Source organism: Triticum aestivum, chromosome 3A (genome assembly GCF_018294505.1).
Source record: "Triticum aestivum cultivar Chinese Spring chromosome 3A, IWGSC CS RefSeq v2.1, whole genome shotgun sequence".
NCBI classification, from domain to species: Eukaryota; Viridiplantae; Streptophyta; class Magnoliopsida; order Poales; family Poaceae; genus Triticum; species Triticum aestivum.
The window spans coordinates 598965123-598979940 of NC_057800.1; the positions used below are offsets into that span (position 1 = coordinate 598965123).

Below are 14818 nucleotides of genomic sequence, written 5' to 3' on the forward strand. Positions count from 1 at the left end.
CAAAAAAGGAGCTGGACAGTGGTATCCTTGGCCCGCCAGAGTTCAAGTTCTGGTGCTCGCATTATTCCTGGATTTATTTCAGGATTTTCGGCGATGTGCTTTCAGTGGGAGAAGACTTTTCCGTCGACGACGAGGCGCTTACGGTGACTTCGTAAATCTCAAGATGATATGTCGGCTCAGTCGCTCAAAGGTGCTTATAGGGATAGGGTGTGCATGTGTGCGTTCATAGGAATAAGTGTATGCGTGTGTATATGAACGTTTGCATCTGTACTGTGTTAAAAAAAACAGTTCGAGAGGCTTGAGATATGAACAAGTGAGTACAGGGTTTGAACGAGTATTTCAGACACGCAGTTAAAATTAGCAACGTGCCGTAGCAGATGGAGATGCATGAACTCCAAAAAAAACAAGATCGGGGCCGAACTACGTGTTGAGAATGTTCAGGATCTTAAACAAACAAAGGTATGGCTCCAGCGTTACCTCGAGGGCACGCCCCAGTTTCTGACGAGACCGGATCACCGGAGTAGTATAAATCAAGCAGGTAGCAGCAGCGTCCCATATCCAAAGCAAGAAGCAAGCCCCTCTGCCTTGTGAACGAAAGAGCTAGCTGCCTAGCTGCCAACAATGGCCGTCCCGGCTAAAGCCAGCAGCTCCTTCTCCATGGCCTGCCTCTTGGCCGCCATCTTCCTCCTCTCCTCGGCGCCACGGAGCCACGGCGGCAGCATCGCCATCTACTGGGGCCAGAACGGCAACGAGGGCACCCTGGCCGAGACCTGCAGCACCGGCAACTACGCCTTTGTCAACATCGCCTTCCTCTGCAGCTTCGGGTCGGCCCAGCAGACCCCGCAGCTCAACCTGGCGGGCCACTGCGACCCCTACTCCGACGCCTGCACCAACCTCACCGCCGACATCAACCTCTGCCAGTCCAAGGGCGTCAAGGTGATGCTCTCCATCGGCGGGGGCGCCGGCGGGTACACGCTCAACTCCGAGCAGGACGCGGCCGACCTGGCCAAGTACATCTGGGACAACTTCCTCGGCGGGAGCTCGCCCAAGCGGCCGCTCGGCGCCGCCGTGCTGGACGGCGTCGACTTCGACATTGAGGGAGGGAACCCGGACTACTACGGCGCGCTGGCGGCGCACCTCAAGGCCTACGGCGGCAAGGGCAAGGGGGGCAGCAAGGAGGTGTACCTGTCGGCGGCGCCGCAGTGCCCGTTCCCGGACCAGTGGGTCGGCAAGGCGCTCGAGACGGGCCTCTTCGACTACGTGTGGGTGCAGTTCTACAACAACCCGCCGTGCCAGTACGTGCAGGGGGACACGGCCAACCTCATGGACTCGTGGAAGCAGTGGACGTCGGGGGTCCACGCCAAGTACATCTTCCTCGGGCTGCCGGCGGCTCCGGCGGCGGCGGGGAGCGGGTTCATACCGGCGGGGAGCCTGGAGTCGCAGGTGCTCCCGGCGCTCAAGGGCTCCAGCAAGTACGGAGGGGTGATGCTGTGGTCAAAGTTCTACGACGACCAGGACGGCTACAGCTCCGCCATCAAGAACGCCGTCTGATGATGATTTGATGATCGATCGCATTCCTGCACAATTCGGGTTATGGGCATCGACAGTGTGTGTATAGTTGTGGCGCATGTGTGGTCTGGCAATTGGCGTAGTTGATTTATCTGTGCACGCAGCGGGATTTATATCGAATAAAAGGATTATTTGTCACATCTACAGTGTTCTGCTCCTGGACTTACAGTCATTAAATCATACTCCCCCTCCCATAATATAAAATGGTTTTTTAAGCTAAAACAGCTTGCAAAAACATCTTACAAACAGCTTGGTCCCAGAGGTTGTAATTCAGAAGAACGCGCCAATCATTTTCAAATGATACAAGACGAGATCTGTGGCCGAGGCACTCTCAAATAGTAACACATGGATCAACGACATCAGATGTACACTTCCTGTCCAGGCCACTGGAATTCATGGACTTGTGGCGTCATCGTCTCGTACAGGATGCTGCCCTGCGGCAGTTTATTCAATTGGCCAAGTCATATCCGGTTGCAAAAATGCGAATCAGTAAGCCAGGGATTAAATCACAGTTTATTATACAACATTATCAATGCAGGAGCAAAAAAAAGATTATCAATGTTTAAAGCTTCCTTGCCTGGCGATGAACAAAATGAAGCTGGAATACATCATGTGTTCAGCACCCCAGAAGAGGTTGTTCCCATCAAAACATGGCAGAATCAAGTTTGCCCATACATACATTGATACATGATCCACAGTGAAATACATGAAGACGACAGTTTCTATTTCTTGTATTGGCATCCGAACATGAGCTCGTTTACACAGCAGAGGAACCAGAAACAAAAATGGACAACAAAAGAGAAGCGCCGCGGTTCTCTTCGTTGTCGTGGACGATTATACAAGCCATGAAACGTCATTTTATCATGTAACTTATTCTTCTCAGTCTCATACTGCTGCTGTACATGGTCACATGGACTTCCTTAGATAACCATCGTATGGTATTTCAGATAATTATCGGGTGATATTTCGCAGACTTGTTGAACCAAGAACTTAGCCAACTGATCCCTCCAGCTTCAGGTTCATAAGTGCATCCACCTCCTGGGCAAACTCGTAAGGAAGGTGTTCAAAGACAGCCCTACAGAACCCACCGATCATGGCTGCAACGGCCTTTTCATGATCTATCCCTCTTTGCTGAAAGTAGAATAGCTGATCCTCGCCAATTTTGGATGTGCTTGCCTCATGCTCAACACGGCCACTAGTGCAACCCACCTGTTGCCACGAAAGTTGGGTCAAAATCATACTATAAATGAGGTTTTCTGATGAACTGTTATTAAAATGATGGTAACCAAAAAACTGGTATGACTACTTGTCAGAAAGAACTGTTGTTAGCATGTGGAGGTCATGTAAATATAGTACTGGATGCACACTTATGCAAGTGCAGTATGAGATACACATGCAGCTTAGGCCTGCGGAAGATAGGAGTTGTTGATCCCAATATTCGTGCAGCTTATGCAAGTGGTTGCATAAGTTAGAATAAGAATAAGCATGACAATGCGCATGTGCCCCTTGAGATTATAGGGACATCAGACGAAGCATCAAGATTGACCGGTAGACCTAATTGAGTAATTCAGCCAGCTATAGAAGTCTATTTAGCATGGATGTATATGTAAGATTCTGGAAGTGCACTAATAAAACTAATAAAAGATAATTCATATATTTGCTAGGTATATCTGTATATACCTAAAAAAAAGTTAGGTGTGAAGGAGAACATTATGAAATTCAGCACTGAACTTCCCATAATGCCTATTAAACTTGTTTTGATTAATGATTATATGGCTCATATGCCTTATCAGTCTAACCATAAAACTTCCATCAATGAGTTGCCAAGTTTCTCTCTCTCTCTAAGTCAATGCAAGAAATCCTACCCTATTATTTTCTTCCATCATTATCATGACAACTTCTGAGTGTGCTTTTAGTATGCAAATGACAGGAGTGTTTATAAGGTTGCACAGATCAATGCTATATCAAGATACTGATACCTTCTGAGTTCCAGTACATGTGGGAGTTCAATTCGGAATTAGGCAGAATACCATTAACATTTATCTTGCATGTCTAAAACTTAAATGGAGAGAAATTTAATTTTACGCTAGGAATTGTTATGGATCAGCCTGGGAAGGGTTTGAAGACCAGTGGCAACACGTGCCCTCAACTAGCCCCTGCAGGGCATGATCCCTCTCGTGGTTACGAGAAAAGGCCCTTTATATAGCAGATATTGAACTATTGTATGAAGAATTTGATAAATTAAGAGTTCTACTAGAATGATCGATGATTCATTGCTTGACTACAGGAGACTAACTTGCGCACAAGTCGGAGCACAACTCAAACTCTTCACAGACCCATAACTCTATCAAAGTTAATTGGACTCTTCCTAGTCTAAAGACCCATCTAATCCAAATCCAACATGAATACTTCTCTTACTGTCTACCCTAAGCTTGCCCTATCCTGTGCCTTAATGGATATGCACACATGAGGCTGCTATCGCACACGCACACACAGGCTGAGTCCATGTTGCTGCTGCTGGCTTGTGACAGGCCGCTGCGGAAACCACCCCACATAACAAATGGTACCCTCAAACAACCAAATTATCAAAGCTCCTTAATTCCTATATCATGTCAGCGCATAGTTTTGCCTCAAATTGTATATATACTATATGTACCACAGAGGTCCCAACTCCCAACTCTATATGTACTTCGATACTTGTTAGCAACTAACCACAAATTAGTCACAGAGACAGAGCCTGCCCTATGCCAGCAATCAAACCTTGCGTACCAAACTAACCTAGGACAGAGAAAAGGCCCTTTATATACGTATCAGATATTGAACTATATCCACATGAGCAATTCAATAAATTACTCCCTCCATTCCACAATGTAGTGCTTCCTCTATCCTCGTGCTTCAACTTTGACCGTAAATTTAACTAACAAGACCGATTGCGTCGGGAGCAAAAGTTATATCAGTGAATTCGTATTCAAAAGAAGTTTTTTAATTATGTAACTTTTTCTCCCGCCGCAATCGGTCTCGTTCGTTAAATTTATGGTCAAAGTTCGACCTCGGAAAGCGCGGGCGCACTATATTTTGGAATGGAGGGAGTATGAGTTCCAACTGAAGTTCAATTATCTGTTGCTTGGTTGAAGAGTTACACAACTGCCCTTTATATAGGTGACTGACGCAACCACAAGCTAGAGCACAACTCAAACTCTTCACAGAACCATAACTCTATTTTCCTAATTTAATTGGATCTTCACAGAGTTATACAGCATGAATGCTTCTCTCAAGACTATCTCTAAGCATGCCATATCCTATGCATTAAAGGATGCGCAAACATGAGGCTGCTATTGCACACATAGGCTGAGTCCATGTTCTTGCTGTTGCTGGTTGTCACACGGCCACTGCACAAACGGACCCATAACAAATGGTATCCTCAAAAAATGAAATTACCAAAGCTCCTTCATTCCAACATCATGTCAGCAAAGTTTTGCCTCAAATCTTATCTACTACGTGTGCAACTGAGGTCCAAAGTCTATGTGTGCTTCACCACTTAACAGTAACTAACCGCAAATTAGGCACAGAGACAGAGCATGAAAATCTTATCTACAACGTGTGCCACTGAGGTCCCAATTCTATGCGTGTTTCACCACTTAAGAGTAACTAACCACAAATTAGGCACAGAGACAGAGCATGACAGCAACTGAACCTTGCACGCCAAGCTATGATAATTAAACATGTAATTAAGAAGTGGAAAGTACCTGAATGGTGGGATAGGTGTTAGCAGCAGCGTTGTCCCCAATCAGCAATGAATCACACTGCGAAGAATTATAAGCATTCTCTGCACCTGAATTCATCTGGACCAACCCACGGTAGCAATTCCTTGACTTCCCTGCTGAGATGCCCTTGGATATAATCCGGCTGCGTGAATTCTTCCCCTTATGGATCATCTTCGTCCCTGTATCGGCCTGCTGGTAATCCTTGGTCAGCGCTACGGAGTAGAACTCTCCAACAGTGTCGTCCCCAACAAGCTCCACACTTGGGTACTTCCAGGTGATTGCTGACCCTGTCTCAACCTGTGTCCATGAGATTTTCGAGCCACGCCCCTTGCACCGCCCCCTCTTGGTCACAAAATTGTAAATGCCCCCTTTGCCCTCCTCATCGCCAGCATACCAATTCTGCACGGTGGAGTACTTAATCTCGGCCCCCTCTTCGCACACAAGCTCCACCACCGCGGCGTGGAGCTGGTTGGAGTCATATGCTGGAGCAGTACAACCTTCCAAATAGCTAACCGTGCTCCTCTCATCAGCCACAATCAGAGTCCTCTCAAACTGCCCGGTCTCCTTGTCATTGATTCTGAAGTAAGTAGATATCTCCATGGGGCAGACCGTGTCCTTGGGCACATAGCAGAAGGATCCGTCACTGAACACGGCTGAATTGAGCGCGGCATAGTAATTGTCACCAGGCGGCACAATACTCCCGATGTAGCGCTTGATGAGGTCCGGGTACTCACGGATGGCCTCGGAGATGGAGCAAAATATGACGCCCTTGGCCATGAGCGCCTCCCTGTGGGTGGTGGCGATGGAGGTGGAGTCGATGACGGCGTCGACGGCGACGTTGGAGAGGCGCTTCTGCTCGCCGAGAGGGATCCCGAGGCGGTCGAAGGTCTTGAGCAGCTCGGGGTCGACCTCGTCGAGGCTGTTGAGCTTGGGCTTGGTCTTGGGCGCGGAGTAGAAGCACAGGGACTGGAGGTCGACGGGCGAGTAGACGTTGTCGCTCCAGGTGGGCTCCGCCATGGTGAGGAAGCGGCGGTAGGCGGCGAGGCGGAAGTCGAGCATCCAGGCGGGCTCCGCCTTGAGCTCCGAGATGCGGCGGACGGTGGCCTCGGAGAGGCCCTTGGGGATGGAGAAGGACTCGAAGTCGGAGACGAAGCCGTACTTGTACTCCCGCTTGAGCAGGTTCTGCAGCGCCTCCGCCTCGTCCGCCGCCGGGGACGACGGCGACGGCGACGGCGACGGCTTCTGCGGGCCCGTCTGCACGGCCACCACCGAGAGGCGGCCGCGGCCGCGCGCGTCGACGCGCCGCCGGGGCCCGCCGGACGGGCGCCCCGCCCCGAGCCTGGCGGTGAGGGCAGACGGCCCGAAGAGGGACGTGGAGGCGGACGCGGAGGCGGCCATGGTCGGTCGCGGCCGGCGAGGCGGAGGCGGAGGCGAATTTGGGAGGGAGGGGATGAGCGGAGGGGAGACCGTGGGATGAGAGAGAAGCGAGGGGAGGGAGGGGAGTTGTTGACAGGGAGAGGCCGGAGCGGTGGCACGGGCGTATGGTCCGCGCGCGCCGCTGGGCCCGGTGCCGGTGGCTCGGGCGCGTGCCCACGGCGTTGGCGAACCAGGTCCAGGGAGGGCCGCGCTGGCGGGGCAGCGGTCGTGTGGCGGCCGAGCGGCGGAGCACGGCACCGGATGGGGTTCGCGACACGTGGCTTTCCTGGAGAAGCGCTAGAGAACACAGATTTTCCATCCTTCCATTTATCGGTTTTTTCCTGCCGCAGACGGGTCGGAGCCACCGAGGATGGGCCCGGGCCGTCCAGATGCGATCCGACGTCACCCGGCCGCGGATCGAGCGGCGCGGAAGCCCGGCGGCTCGCCCGCCCGGGCCCGCGGGCCCAACGGCCCCCCGTTAACTCGCCTCACTCCTCGCACTCGCTCCCGTGGCGTTCGCATCTCGTGAGCCGTCTCGCCATGGCCGCGTCCTCGCTGCTCCGCTCGCTCTCCCGCGTCTCGCGCCGCGGCTGCGCGCCCGCGTTCTACGGCCGCGGCCCGCTCTCGCCGCTCTCCACCGCCGCGGCGGCTGCGGCGGCCGACGCGAGGGATGCTGCTGTGTTACCGAGGGGGCTCGCGGGGCTGGGGCCGACGGCCAAGGGGGAGAAGGCGCGGGTGGTGGTGCTCGGAACGGGGTGGGCGGGGTCGCGCCTCATGAAGGACCTCGACACCACCGGCTACGACGTCGTCTGCGTCTCCCCGCGCAACCACATGGTGTTCACGCCGCTGCTCGCCTCCACCTGCGTCGGCACGCTCGAGTTCCGCTCCGTCGCCGAGCCGCTCGCGCGCATCCAGCCCGCCGTCTCCAGCTCCCCGGGCTCCTACTTCCTCCTCGCCCGCTGCACCGCCGTCGACCCCGACGCCCACACGGTGAGCCCGGTTCCTGGGTTGGTTGGTGAGAGGCGCCGCGCGCGTTGATCCTGTCAAACGGGGGTCGCTTTTACAGATGTGGAATGTGTGTCCCCGAGATTCGTGGAAGGGGATGATACTGTGCGCGCAGTTGTGCTTGACCTTTTCTGATGTCCATAACCACGTCCGGTCTTTTTGGGTATTGGATGGGGCAAAGGAAGAGGAATCTGCGCTTTCCTCCCATTCAGCAGGAGCTGCATGTCTATTTGCCTATGGCGCTATGTAGCACGGTTCTCCATAGCTCTATGCTAATGGAATGAGAGAGACAGAAAACTTGTCACCAGCTCCCACTCATTTATGACTTTGTGGATATTTTCTAACTTTACCAGTACTAGCTTAGAATTCATTTCCCCTAGGCCAAAACTCTTGAACACGGTTACACGGGGAAATCAGCTGCAGAGAAAAAAAAAGCAAACTTGTTTATATTCATTCATCACACGCCAGGTCTTCTGTTTCTTACATATTCACACAGTATGCACATGAGACTTCTATATCATTTGGCTTGTTCATGCAGTAGCATCAAGTAACTTTGCTTGCTCAGGAGCCTGTCTATTAGAAGATTCACTCCGCAACTTATTAGACAGTTCCTGCTGGCTTAGTGCCTAACACTGCTGGGCATCTCTATCACTATACAAGGGAATGGATCTTCACAATTTCGAACGCTAGACATTTACTTATGAGGGATTTGGCATATTGCATGATTTTTTTACGAACAACATGAGCATTTCTCCCCACAGCTTTTACATACATTTGCTCAGACACGTTTGGTTTCAGATTGAGTGTGAGACAGTTACTGAAGGTGAGAAAGACACCTTGAAGCCGTGGAAATTCAAGGTTTCGTATGACAAGTTGGTCTTTGGATGTGGAGCTGAGGCATCGACTTTCGGTATACGTGGTGTTACTGAACATGCAACCTTTCTTCGGGAAGTTCATGACGCTCAAGAGATCCGCAGGAAGCTCCTTCTGAATCTGATGCTGTCTGATGTACCTGGTATGGTAACAGCTCAATATGTTTCTAATCACCCTTTGCTAGCACAAAGTCGTCAATTATTACTTTCCCACTTTGTTGTTCTCCATATAATGTTTTTTTTACTTAAGTCAAGTGGATACAGTTGCGTGTACTTTTTGTTCGATGAATTTTGGATAAATCTATGTCACCTCGCATATGCTTCATTTACCGTACTTTTTAATCGATGAATTTTGGGCAAATCAATTTTTTATGTCTCATATGCTTCATTTTCAGAATATAGCTTGTGTGCACAAACATGTACTCCCTCCGTCCGGAAATACTTGTCATCAAAATGAATAAAAGGGGATGTATCTAGATGTATTTTAGTTCTAGATACATCCCTTTTTGTCCATTTTGATGACAAGTATTTTCGGACGGAGGGAGTAATACCCATTTGATTATTGCTGATGGATCAATGCTATTTTGTTAAACAGGCATATCAGAGGGCGAAAAGCGCAGGCTATTGCACTGTGTTGTTGTTGGAGGTGGTCCAACAGGGGTTGAATTTAGCGGGGAACTTAGTGATTTCATCACCAGAGATGTGAAAGAACGTTACTCACATGTGAAAGATTATGTCCATGTGACCCTGATTGAGGTTTTTGTTGTTGATTTTTTTTTATTCGTTCCCTACTCTTGTTGAATTTGGGACTTAACAGCTGGTATTCGGCTTTCATTTCAGGCAAATGAGATATTGTCATCATTCGATGTTCGCCTCAGGCAGTATGCTGTAAACCAACTAGTTAAGGTCAGTAATCTTTGTTCGGTATCTTTAGCCATCATCAACCAAGACTTGGGGACTAGTAGATTTTCAAATAAGGCATTCAGATCGTCCCATGATATACATAGTTGGTAGTTGTAATAGCTGTGTATCATTCTCTCCCATATCATTTGGAATATGAATATAACCTGCCCTTGCATGGTCATCCACCAGTCAGGTGTTAGGCTTGTACGAGGAATCGTGAAGGATGTACAACCCGACAAATTAATCCTGGACAATGGAGAGGAGGTTCCTTATGGTTTGCTGGTATGGTCTACTGGGGTTGGTGCTTCATCATTCGTCAAGTCATTGCCATTTCCCAAGTCACACGGAGGAAGGTATAATTGATTGGTAGGACCTTATAATCTGTCGCCTGTTGGCTCATGTGCAAATCCCTAGGATTCTTAATAGGTTATGTACTGTTTGCAGGATCGGTGTAGATGAGTGGTTACGTGTTCCTTCTGTCCCAGATGTATTTGCTATTGGTGATTGCTGTGGATTCCTTGAAAGCACCGGCAAGGAAGTTCTCCCAGCCTTAGCTCAGGTAACTTCATGAACTATCTTGATGCAGTTCAATAGTATGAAAGCATTTTGTCAAGTTACTGTCTCAGAAAAAAAAGGGGCTTTTGTATTGTTTCCTCTTTCCTGAAGGGCAATAGAACTGGGTGGAATAGAAACATGGCATAAAATAAAATTGAACAGATGGTTATACATCCCATCAAATTGCAGACGCTTGGGTTGTTGGGCATGACATTAGACTATCTCTTTGCGATGCTGCATTCTACTGATTTTGTTCCCCACTTGTACTCCTGAACAGGTTGCCGAGCGGCAAGGCTTGTACCTCGCTCGCCTGCTCAACCGTGTGATGAAAGCTGGAGGAGGGCACGCAAATTCCCAGGTCGAAGTCGATCTAGGTCCAAAGTTTGTGTATAAGCATCTAGGGAGTATGGCAACCGTTGGAAGGTACAAAGCTCTGGTGGACCTGAGGCAAAGCAAGGTTGGTTGCTCTTCCCTTCTTTGTGAATCTTTGCAGTTCACTAGACGCTCAGGAGTCAAACTGAGCGTGTCTTTTCCCTATTCGCAGGACTCGAAGGGCATATCCATTGCAGGATTTGCAAGCTGGTTCATCTGGCGCTCAGCGTACCTGACTCGTGTTGTCAGCTGGAGAAATAGGCTCTATGTGGCTATCAATTGGCTGACCACGATGATATTCGGCCGTGACATAAGCCGTATCTAGGGTATCTATCTGAGTATCTGTAGATCTCTGGGATCTGAACTGTATGAGTTCGATACAATATATAGGCCACGAACACTACAAGAAATATGGGTCTAGATCATCTTTTTTCCCCTCCTGCTCCTCTGTATCCCCTTCAGACACGTGAGTTCCAAATGCACAATTTTTGTTTTTGTAAATTATGAATAAATGAGATGCAATTTGATGATCTTCAAGTTACTTGGTGTGTGGACGATTGAATACTTATGCAACTGTAGTTTCTTTGCTCGGGAATGAGTGATCGGTCTCCAAGAACCTCACTATACACATTGTAAACGTCCGGCGAATAAATGCAAAACCAAGATAATGGAACATAATATCAGGAAGACTACACGAACCATCAAATGAAACAATGCCATAGTTGGGTGTTTCTTTAGAGGTTACATTTCCAGTTCGTTGTTTTCTACTTGCAATAGTGTACCAAGTTTTGACTTGCTCTCATGAGAAAAAGAACTTCTATTTCATCATCTGCTAGCAAAAAACATTGCGAAAATGATGAGTTGGCTTGCCGCCAGAACTATCAGTGAATGAAATATATGCTTTTGAGAGTAACTTATGTTGGAGTATAAATGAGCATAAAAGATCAGGCTTGGCTTCTCAAGCAACAAAGGCAATATTTCCATCCATTTTCTGGGTATTTCATATACCATCATATATAACCTCTCAGTTTGATACTTTGATGACCAGAGTTTCTATGAATTATAAGCAGTCCATAGAAATCTCATTGCTCTGAATGCACATTTTGGCATCCAATCAACAGGGGAAATTTCATCCCACAACAACCCTCGACATTTGGCTTGACCAACAGTTTGACAGACTAAAGAGGTACAACAGGCCCCAGGGGGACTAAACAGAACCATTCTAGTAAAAAAATGGAAAGGGAAAGAACATTGTTACACTACAACACAGCGGATACCATCCAAAGAAACGAAATGGAATAACTGGAATCAGCAACATTATCAAGTTCAAAGAAACTCCGCGACCGAGAAGGTCTACATCCTCCGCCTCTTGTTGCGCTGTGGGGGAGCACCATCCACATCTAAAGAAGCCAACGCACTGCTCCTCCCCCTCCTCCTCAGGGTTCTCGAAGAACCTGCGTTACTAGGCTCTCCCGCCGTCTCAGAAACACCTGCATCCCCCTGTATCACTGCAATGGTGCTCGAGTTTGATGCTTGGTCTGTAGAAGGCGCTGCACCAACATGGGTTCCGTCGACGGTTGCCTCGGGATTCAAAGGGTTCGACAATGAAGCAGATCCTCCGTATTGGCCAGGTGTAGCTAACCTTCTAAGGTATGAAGCAGATGCTCCGTGTTGGCCAGGTGTAGCTATCCTTCTAAGGTCACTCATGGCAGTTGCCAATCTTTCTGTATTTGCAATGCCAATAAGAGTAAGCCGTTGCAACAAATCAAATCCTTCTGGTAAAACCGGGCTTGAACCATCTCTAGGTGCATCTGGCGCACTATTTCCAGGCAGACCACTATCAGGGGCAACAAAAGCACCATCAGGAGAGTTATCTACCTCGCTCAACAACCGTCTTGCTCTCATCCTTGTGGTCAATCTACTTAGGCGGCCAGTGTGTGGAGCAATGTCACCTGTTTCATGCACAGCTGGTTCAGACGGGCCTTCGAATCTACTCACACTACTCATGATTTGTTGATCAAGAAGGCGCCTCCACGATGACAGTATCCCATGTGCGTCACCAAGCCTTCTTGACATTGGACGTAAGTGCTGGAACTGCTGCCGGAAACTTTCAAGACGATTCCCATGTGGCCTTGGTGGGATTGTAAGACCTGGCTGCTTGCCTTCATCCACAGCCTTCTCTGCATCTGAACAAGAATTCCCTCTACCATAGATAGGAGTGATATTCGCCTCCGTCACCTCGCCCTTGCAGACTGGGCATTCCTTGTGGTTGGAGTAAACATTAAGCCATTGGTATAAGCAGGGCCAGCAGAAGAGATGGCCACAAGAAGTGACCACCGGCTCTCCGGCCATCTCAAAGCATATGTTGCACTCAAATGTGGCGACACTCTTGCCCCGCTCCTCCGACTCCTCCGAGGCACCTACTTCCACTCCATTGCCGGTTACCTTATCATCTCCAACGACATCAATTGTCGGCTCATGATGTGGCACCGGCACTGCTGCATCATGATGCCCCAAGGGTTGAGCCTCGGAGCTGAGCGGTGGAAGGTCCGATCTAAACCGCCCGGTGGGCCTAGAGCGGAGCCACCGGCTTCCTGTCTGCTCAAGCAGCTGCCTGTACCTTGTTGCAGCGTCGGGGAGAAAGGAGGAGGAGGCCGTCGATGAAGACGGGCGGTCCTCCCAGAGGAACTCGCTGGCTCGCACCAGCGATGGCGGGGGGTGGAAGCCGAAGCCGATGTCGTCCGGGAGCTCATGGATGACCGGCGGCAGAGGCGGCGCGTACGGCAGGTGCGCGTCCTCGGGGTGGTACGAGGAGTACACCTCCGGTGGCGGGGGAGACAGGTCGGCGCGAGACGGGGAGTAGGGGGCATGCGGGGGCTCCGGAGGCGGAGGGGCGTCGACGGAGGCGGCGGAGGAGGAGGGCGAGGAGGGCATCGGGGTGCTGAGCGCGAGGTCGGAGCCGAGGTCGGAGCGGCGGGACCGCGGGGCGCGGGGGAGGCCGAGGTACAGGTTCAGATCCATCCTCCTGCTACTTCCCGCAGCCTCATCGGCGTCCATCCGCCGGCGAGGCCCCGCCCCAGCTTCCTCCGGGTAACACCAGGTCGCCTCCTCCCCGCCTTAGCATGGCAGGGCGGCGCGAGAGGCAAACCCTATGTCGGGGAGGTGGCGCGGCGCGGGGGGGCGGCTCGTCATGGATGGGATGGACTTGCCGTGGCGCCCCCTCTCCGGCGCTATTCCAGAGGATTGGCTGGCGAGGGCGGCGGCGGCGGCGGCGGTGGAAGGGCGCGGCCTCGCCCGAGGTGGAGGGGTCCGGCTGGGCGGAGGCGCGGGTGGGGGTGGGGATGGGGAGGCGCCGAGGAGGGGGAGAGGGAAAAGGTAGCAGCAAAGCGGTGCGGGGAAGAATTGCCTTTCTATTGCCGTCTAGTATTGCCTACCGCGCAAGAACGGCATGCTGCGTCACGTTAACAGCTGGTCGCTAACCGCTTAACCGTAGACCTTTCATCCACAGCTGTTTTTTCACCAATTTACCTCGAGTGGAAACTATAGCCATCTAGCCAGGCTTGCAAACACACTCCATGGCGTAGCCGGGCACGAAGAGGAAGAAGAAAGGAAAATATAATAAAGAAGAAAAGGGGAGTGGAAAAGGAAGGCCGCGACGGAGCACGAGGAGAAGGCGGTTGTCGAGGGAGGAGGGGCGTGGAAAGGCCGGTAGATGGTGAGAGATGGGAGGCATCGGAGAAGAAGAGGGGGGAAGAAGAACGGCGAGGGGTGGTCAAGAGAGTGTTTTGGCACTTTTGCGTATTCTTGTCAATTTGTCGTTTTGTGGCATCTTATTACATATTTTTCATACATGTCAATTGCATGAGCCGTGTTTGTGTCACTGTATATGTATCATTCTTGGCCAGGTTATGATAATAAATAAACTTGTAATGTCAAGGTGTAATAATAGTAGTAGATATGTAAATAAACCTGACAAACAAAAAAAGGTGTCTTATTTAGTATGAGCAATTTTATGACACAACAAAGCTAGAACTCTACTTTTGAGCTGATCTGAGCGATGTCGCATCGATGCATTCTTTTTTAGTACACGCGTAGTCTTTAACACCTTATGAACGCATGTATTTTCTCTCTCGCATGCACACTTGCCCAAATATTACATGTTCCGAATTCTCTTTATCTTTGCAAACATGCCTTCTTCCCGTTTCATACTTTCTATGCTTTAGTTTAAAAAAATATTTTCTCTATGCTTCTAAATCCTATACGACTACCCCTATATGCTTGGTCCCCTATCGTTTTTTCGAGCATGGACATATGCCGTCATCCACACTATTTTGTACCACACTTTTGGCCAACTCCCTAAAA

At 50.1% G+C, this 14818-nt stretch overlaps 4 protein-coding genes across 4 annotated transcripts; 2 read left to right on the plus strand and 2 right to left on the minus strand.

The window, feature by feature from the left end:
- Positions 1-583: 583 nt before the first annotated feature.
- Positions 584-1672, plus strand: LOC123058744 (acidic endochitinase-like). Its single transcript, XM_044481436.1, has one exon. It carries the CDS (start codon positions 622-624, stop codon positions 1549-1551), a length of 930 nt encoding a protein of 309 aa, XP_044337371.1. The 5' UTR covers positions 584-621; the 3' UTR covers positions 1552-1672.
- A 449-nt stretch (positions 1673-2121) lies between these two features.
- On the minus strand, positions 2122-6813 carry LOC123062484 (UPF0051 protein slr0074). Its single transcript, XM_044486018.1, has 2 exons — positions 5316-6813; positions 2122-2778 (listed from the first exon to the last, which is right to left on the minus strand). The coding sequence occupies exons 1-2, from the start codon at positions 6729-6731 to the stop codon at positions 2560-2562; spliced, it is 1635 nt and encodes a 544-aa protein (XP_044341953.1). The 5' UTR covers positions 6732-6813; the 3' UTR covers positions 2122-2559.
- A 429-nt stretch (positions 6814-7242) lies between these two features.
- LOC123062482 (internal alternative NAD(P)H-ubiquinone oxidoreductase A1, mitochondrial) lies at positions 7243-10997 on the plus strand. The gene is made up of 8 exons (XM_044486016.1): positions 7243-7739; positions 8553-8769; positions 9222-9382; positions 9467-9532; positions 9719-9882; positions 9974-10088; positions 10362-10541; positions 10629-10997. The coding sequence occupies exons 1-8, from the start codon at positions 7290-7292 to the stop codon at positions 10779-10781; spliced, it is 1506 nt and encodes a 501-aa protein (XP_044341951.1). The 5' UTR covers positions 7243-7289; the 3' UTR covers positions 10782-10997.
- A 515-nt stretch (positions 10998-11512) lies between these two features.
- LOC123062483 (uncharacterized) lies at positions 11513-13834 on the minus strand. The gene has a single exon (XM_044486017.1). The coding sequence runs from the start codon at positions 13511-13513 to the stop codon at positions 11810-11812; it is 1704 nt and encodes a 567-aa protein (XP_044341952.1). The 5' UTR covers positions 13514-13834; the 3' UTR covers positions 11513-11809.
- Between the last annotated feature and the right edge of the window lie 984 nt (positions 13835-14818).

Bases quoted from the DNA above. Each gene is read 5' to 3' on its own strand.
- LOC123062483 (XM_044486017.1), bottom strand. From the start codon at position 13,513: ATGGACGCCGATGAGGCTGCGGGAAGTAGCAGGAGGATGGATCTGAAC.
- LOC123062482 (XM_044486016.1), top strand. From the start codon at position 7,290: ATGGCCGCGTCCTCGCTGCTCCGCTCGCTCTCCCGCGTCTCGCGCCGC. The intron at 7,740-8,552 runs GTGAGCCCGGTT...GTTTGGTTTCAG, and splicing joins TCGACCCCGACGCCCACACG to ATTGAGTGTGAGACAGTTAC. The intron at 8,770-9,221 runs GTATGGTAACAG...TTTGTTAAACAG, and splicing joins GATGCTGTCTGATGTACCTG to GCATATCAGAGGGCGAAAAG.
- LOC123062484 (XM_044486018.1), bottom strand. From the start codon at position 6,731: ATGGCCGCCTCCGCGTCCGCCTCCACGTCCCTCTTCGGGCCGTCTGCC. The intron at 2,779-5,315 runs GTACTTTCCACT...TCGTGGCAACAG, and splicing joins ACACCTATCCCACCATTCAG to GTGGGTTGCACTAGTGGCCG.
- LOC123058744 (XM_044481436.1), top strand. From the start codon at position 622: ATGGCCGTCCCGGCTAAAGCCAGCAGCTCCTTCTCCATGGCCTGCCTC.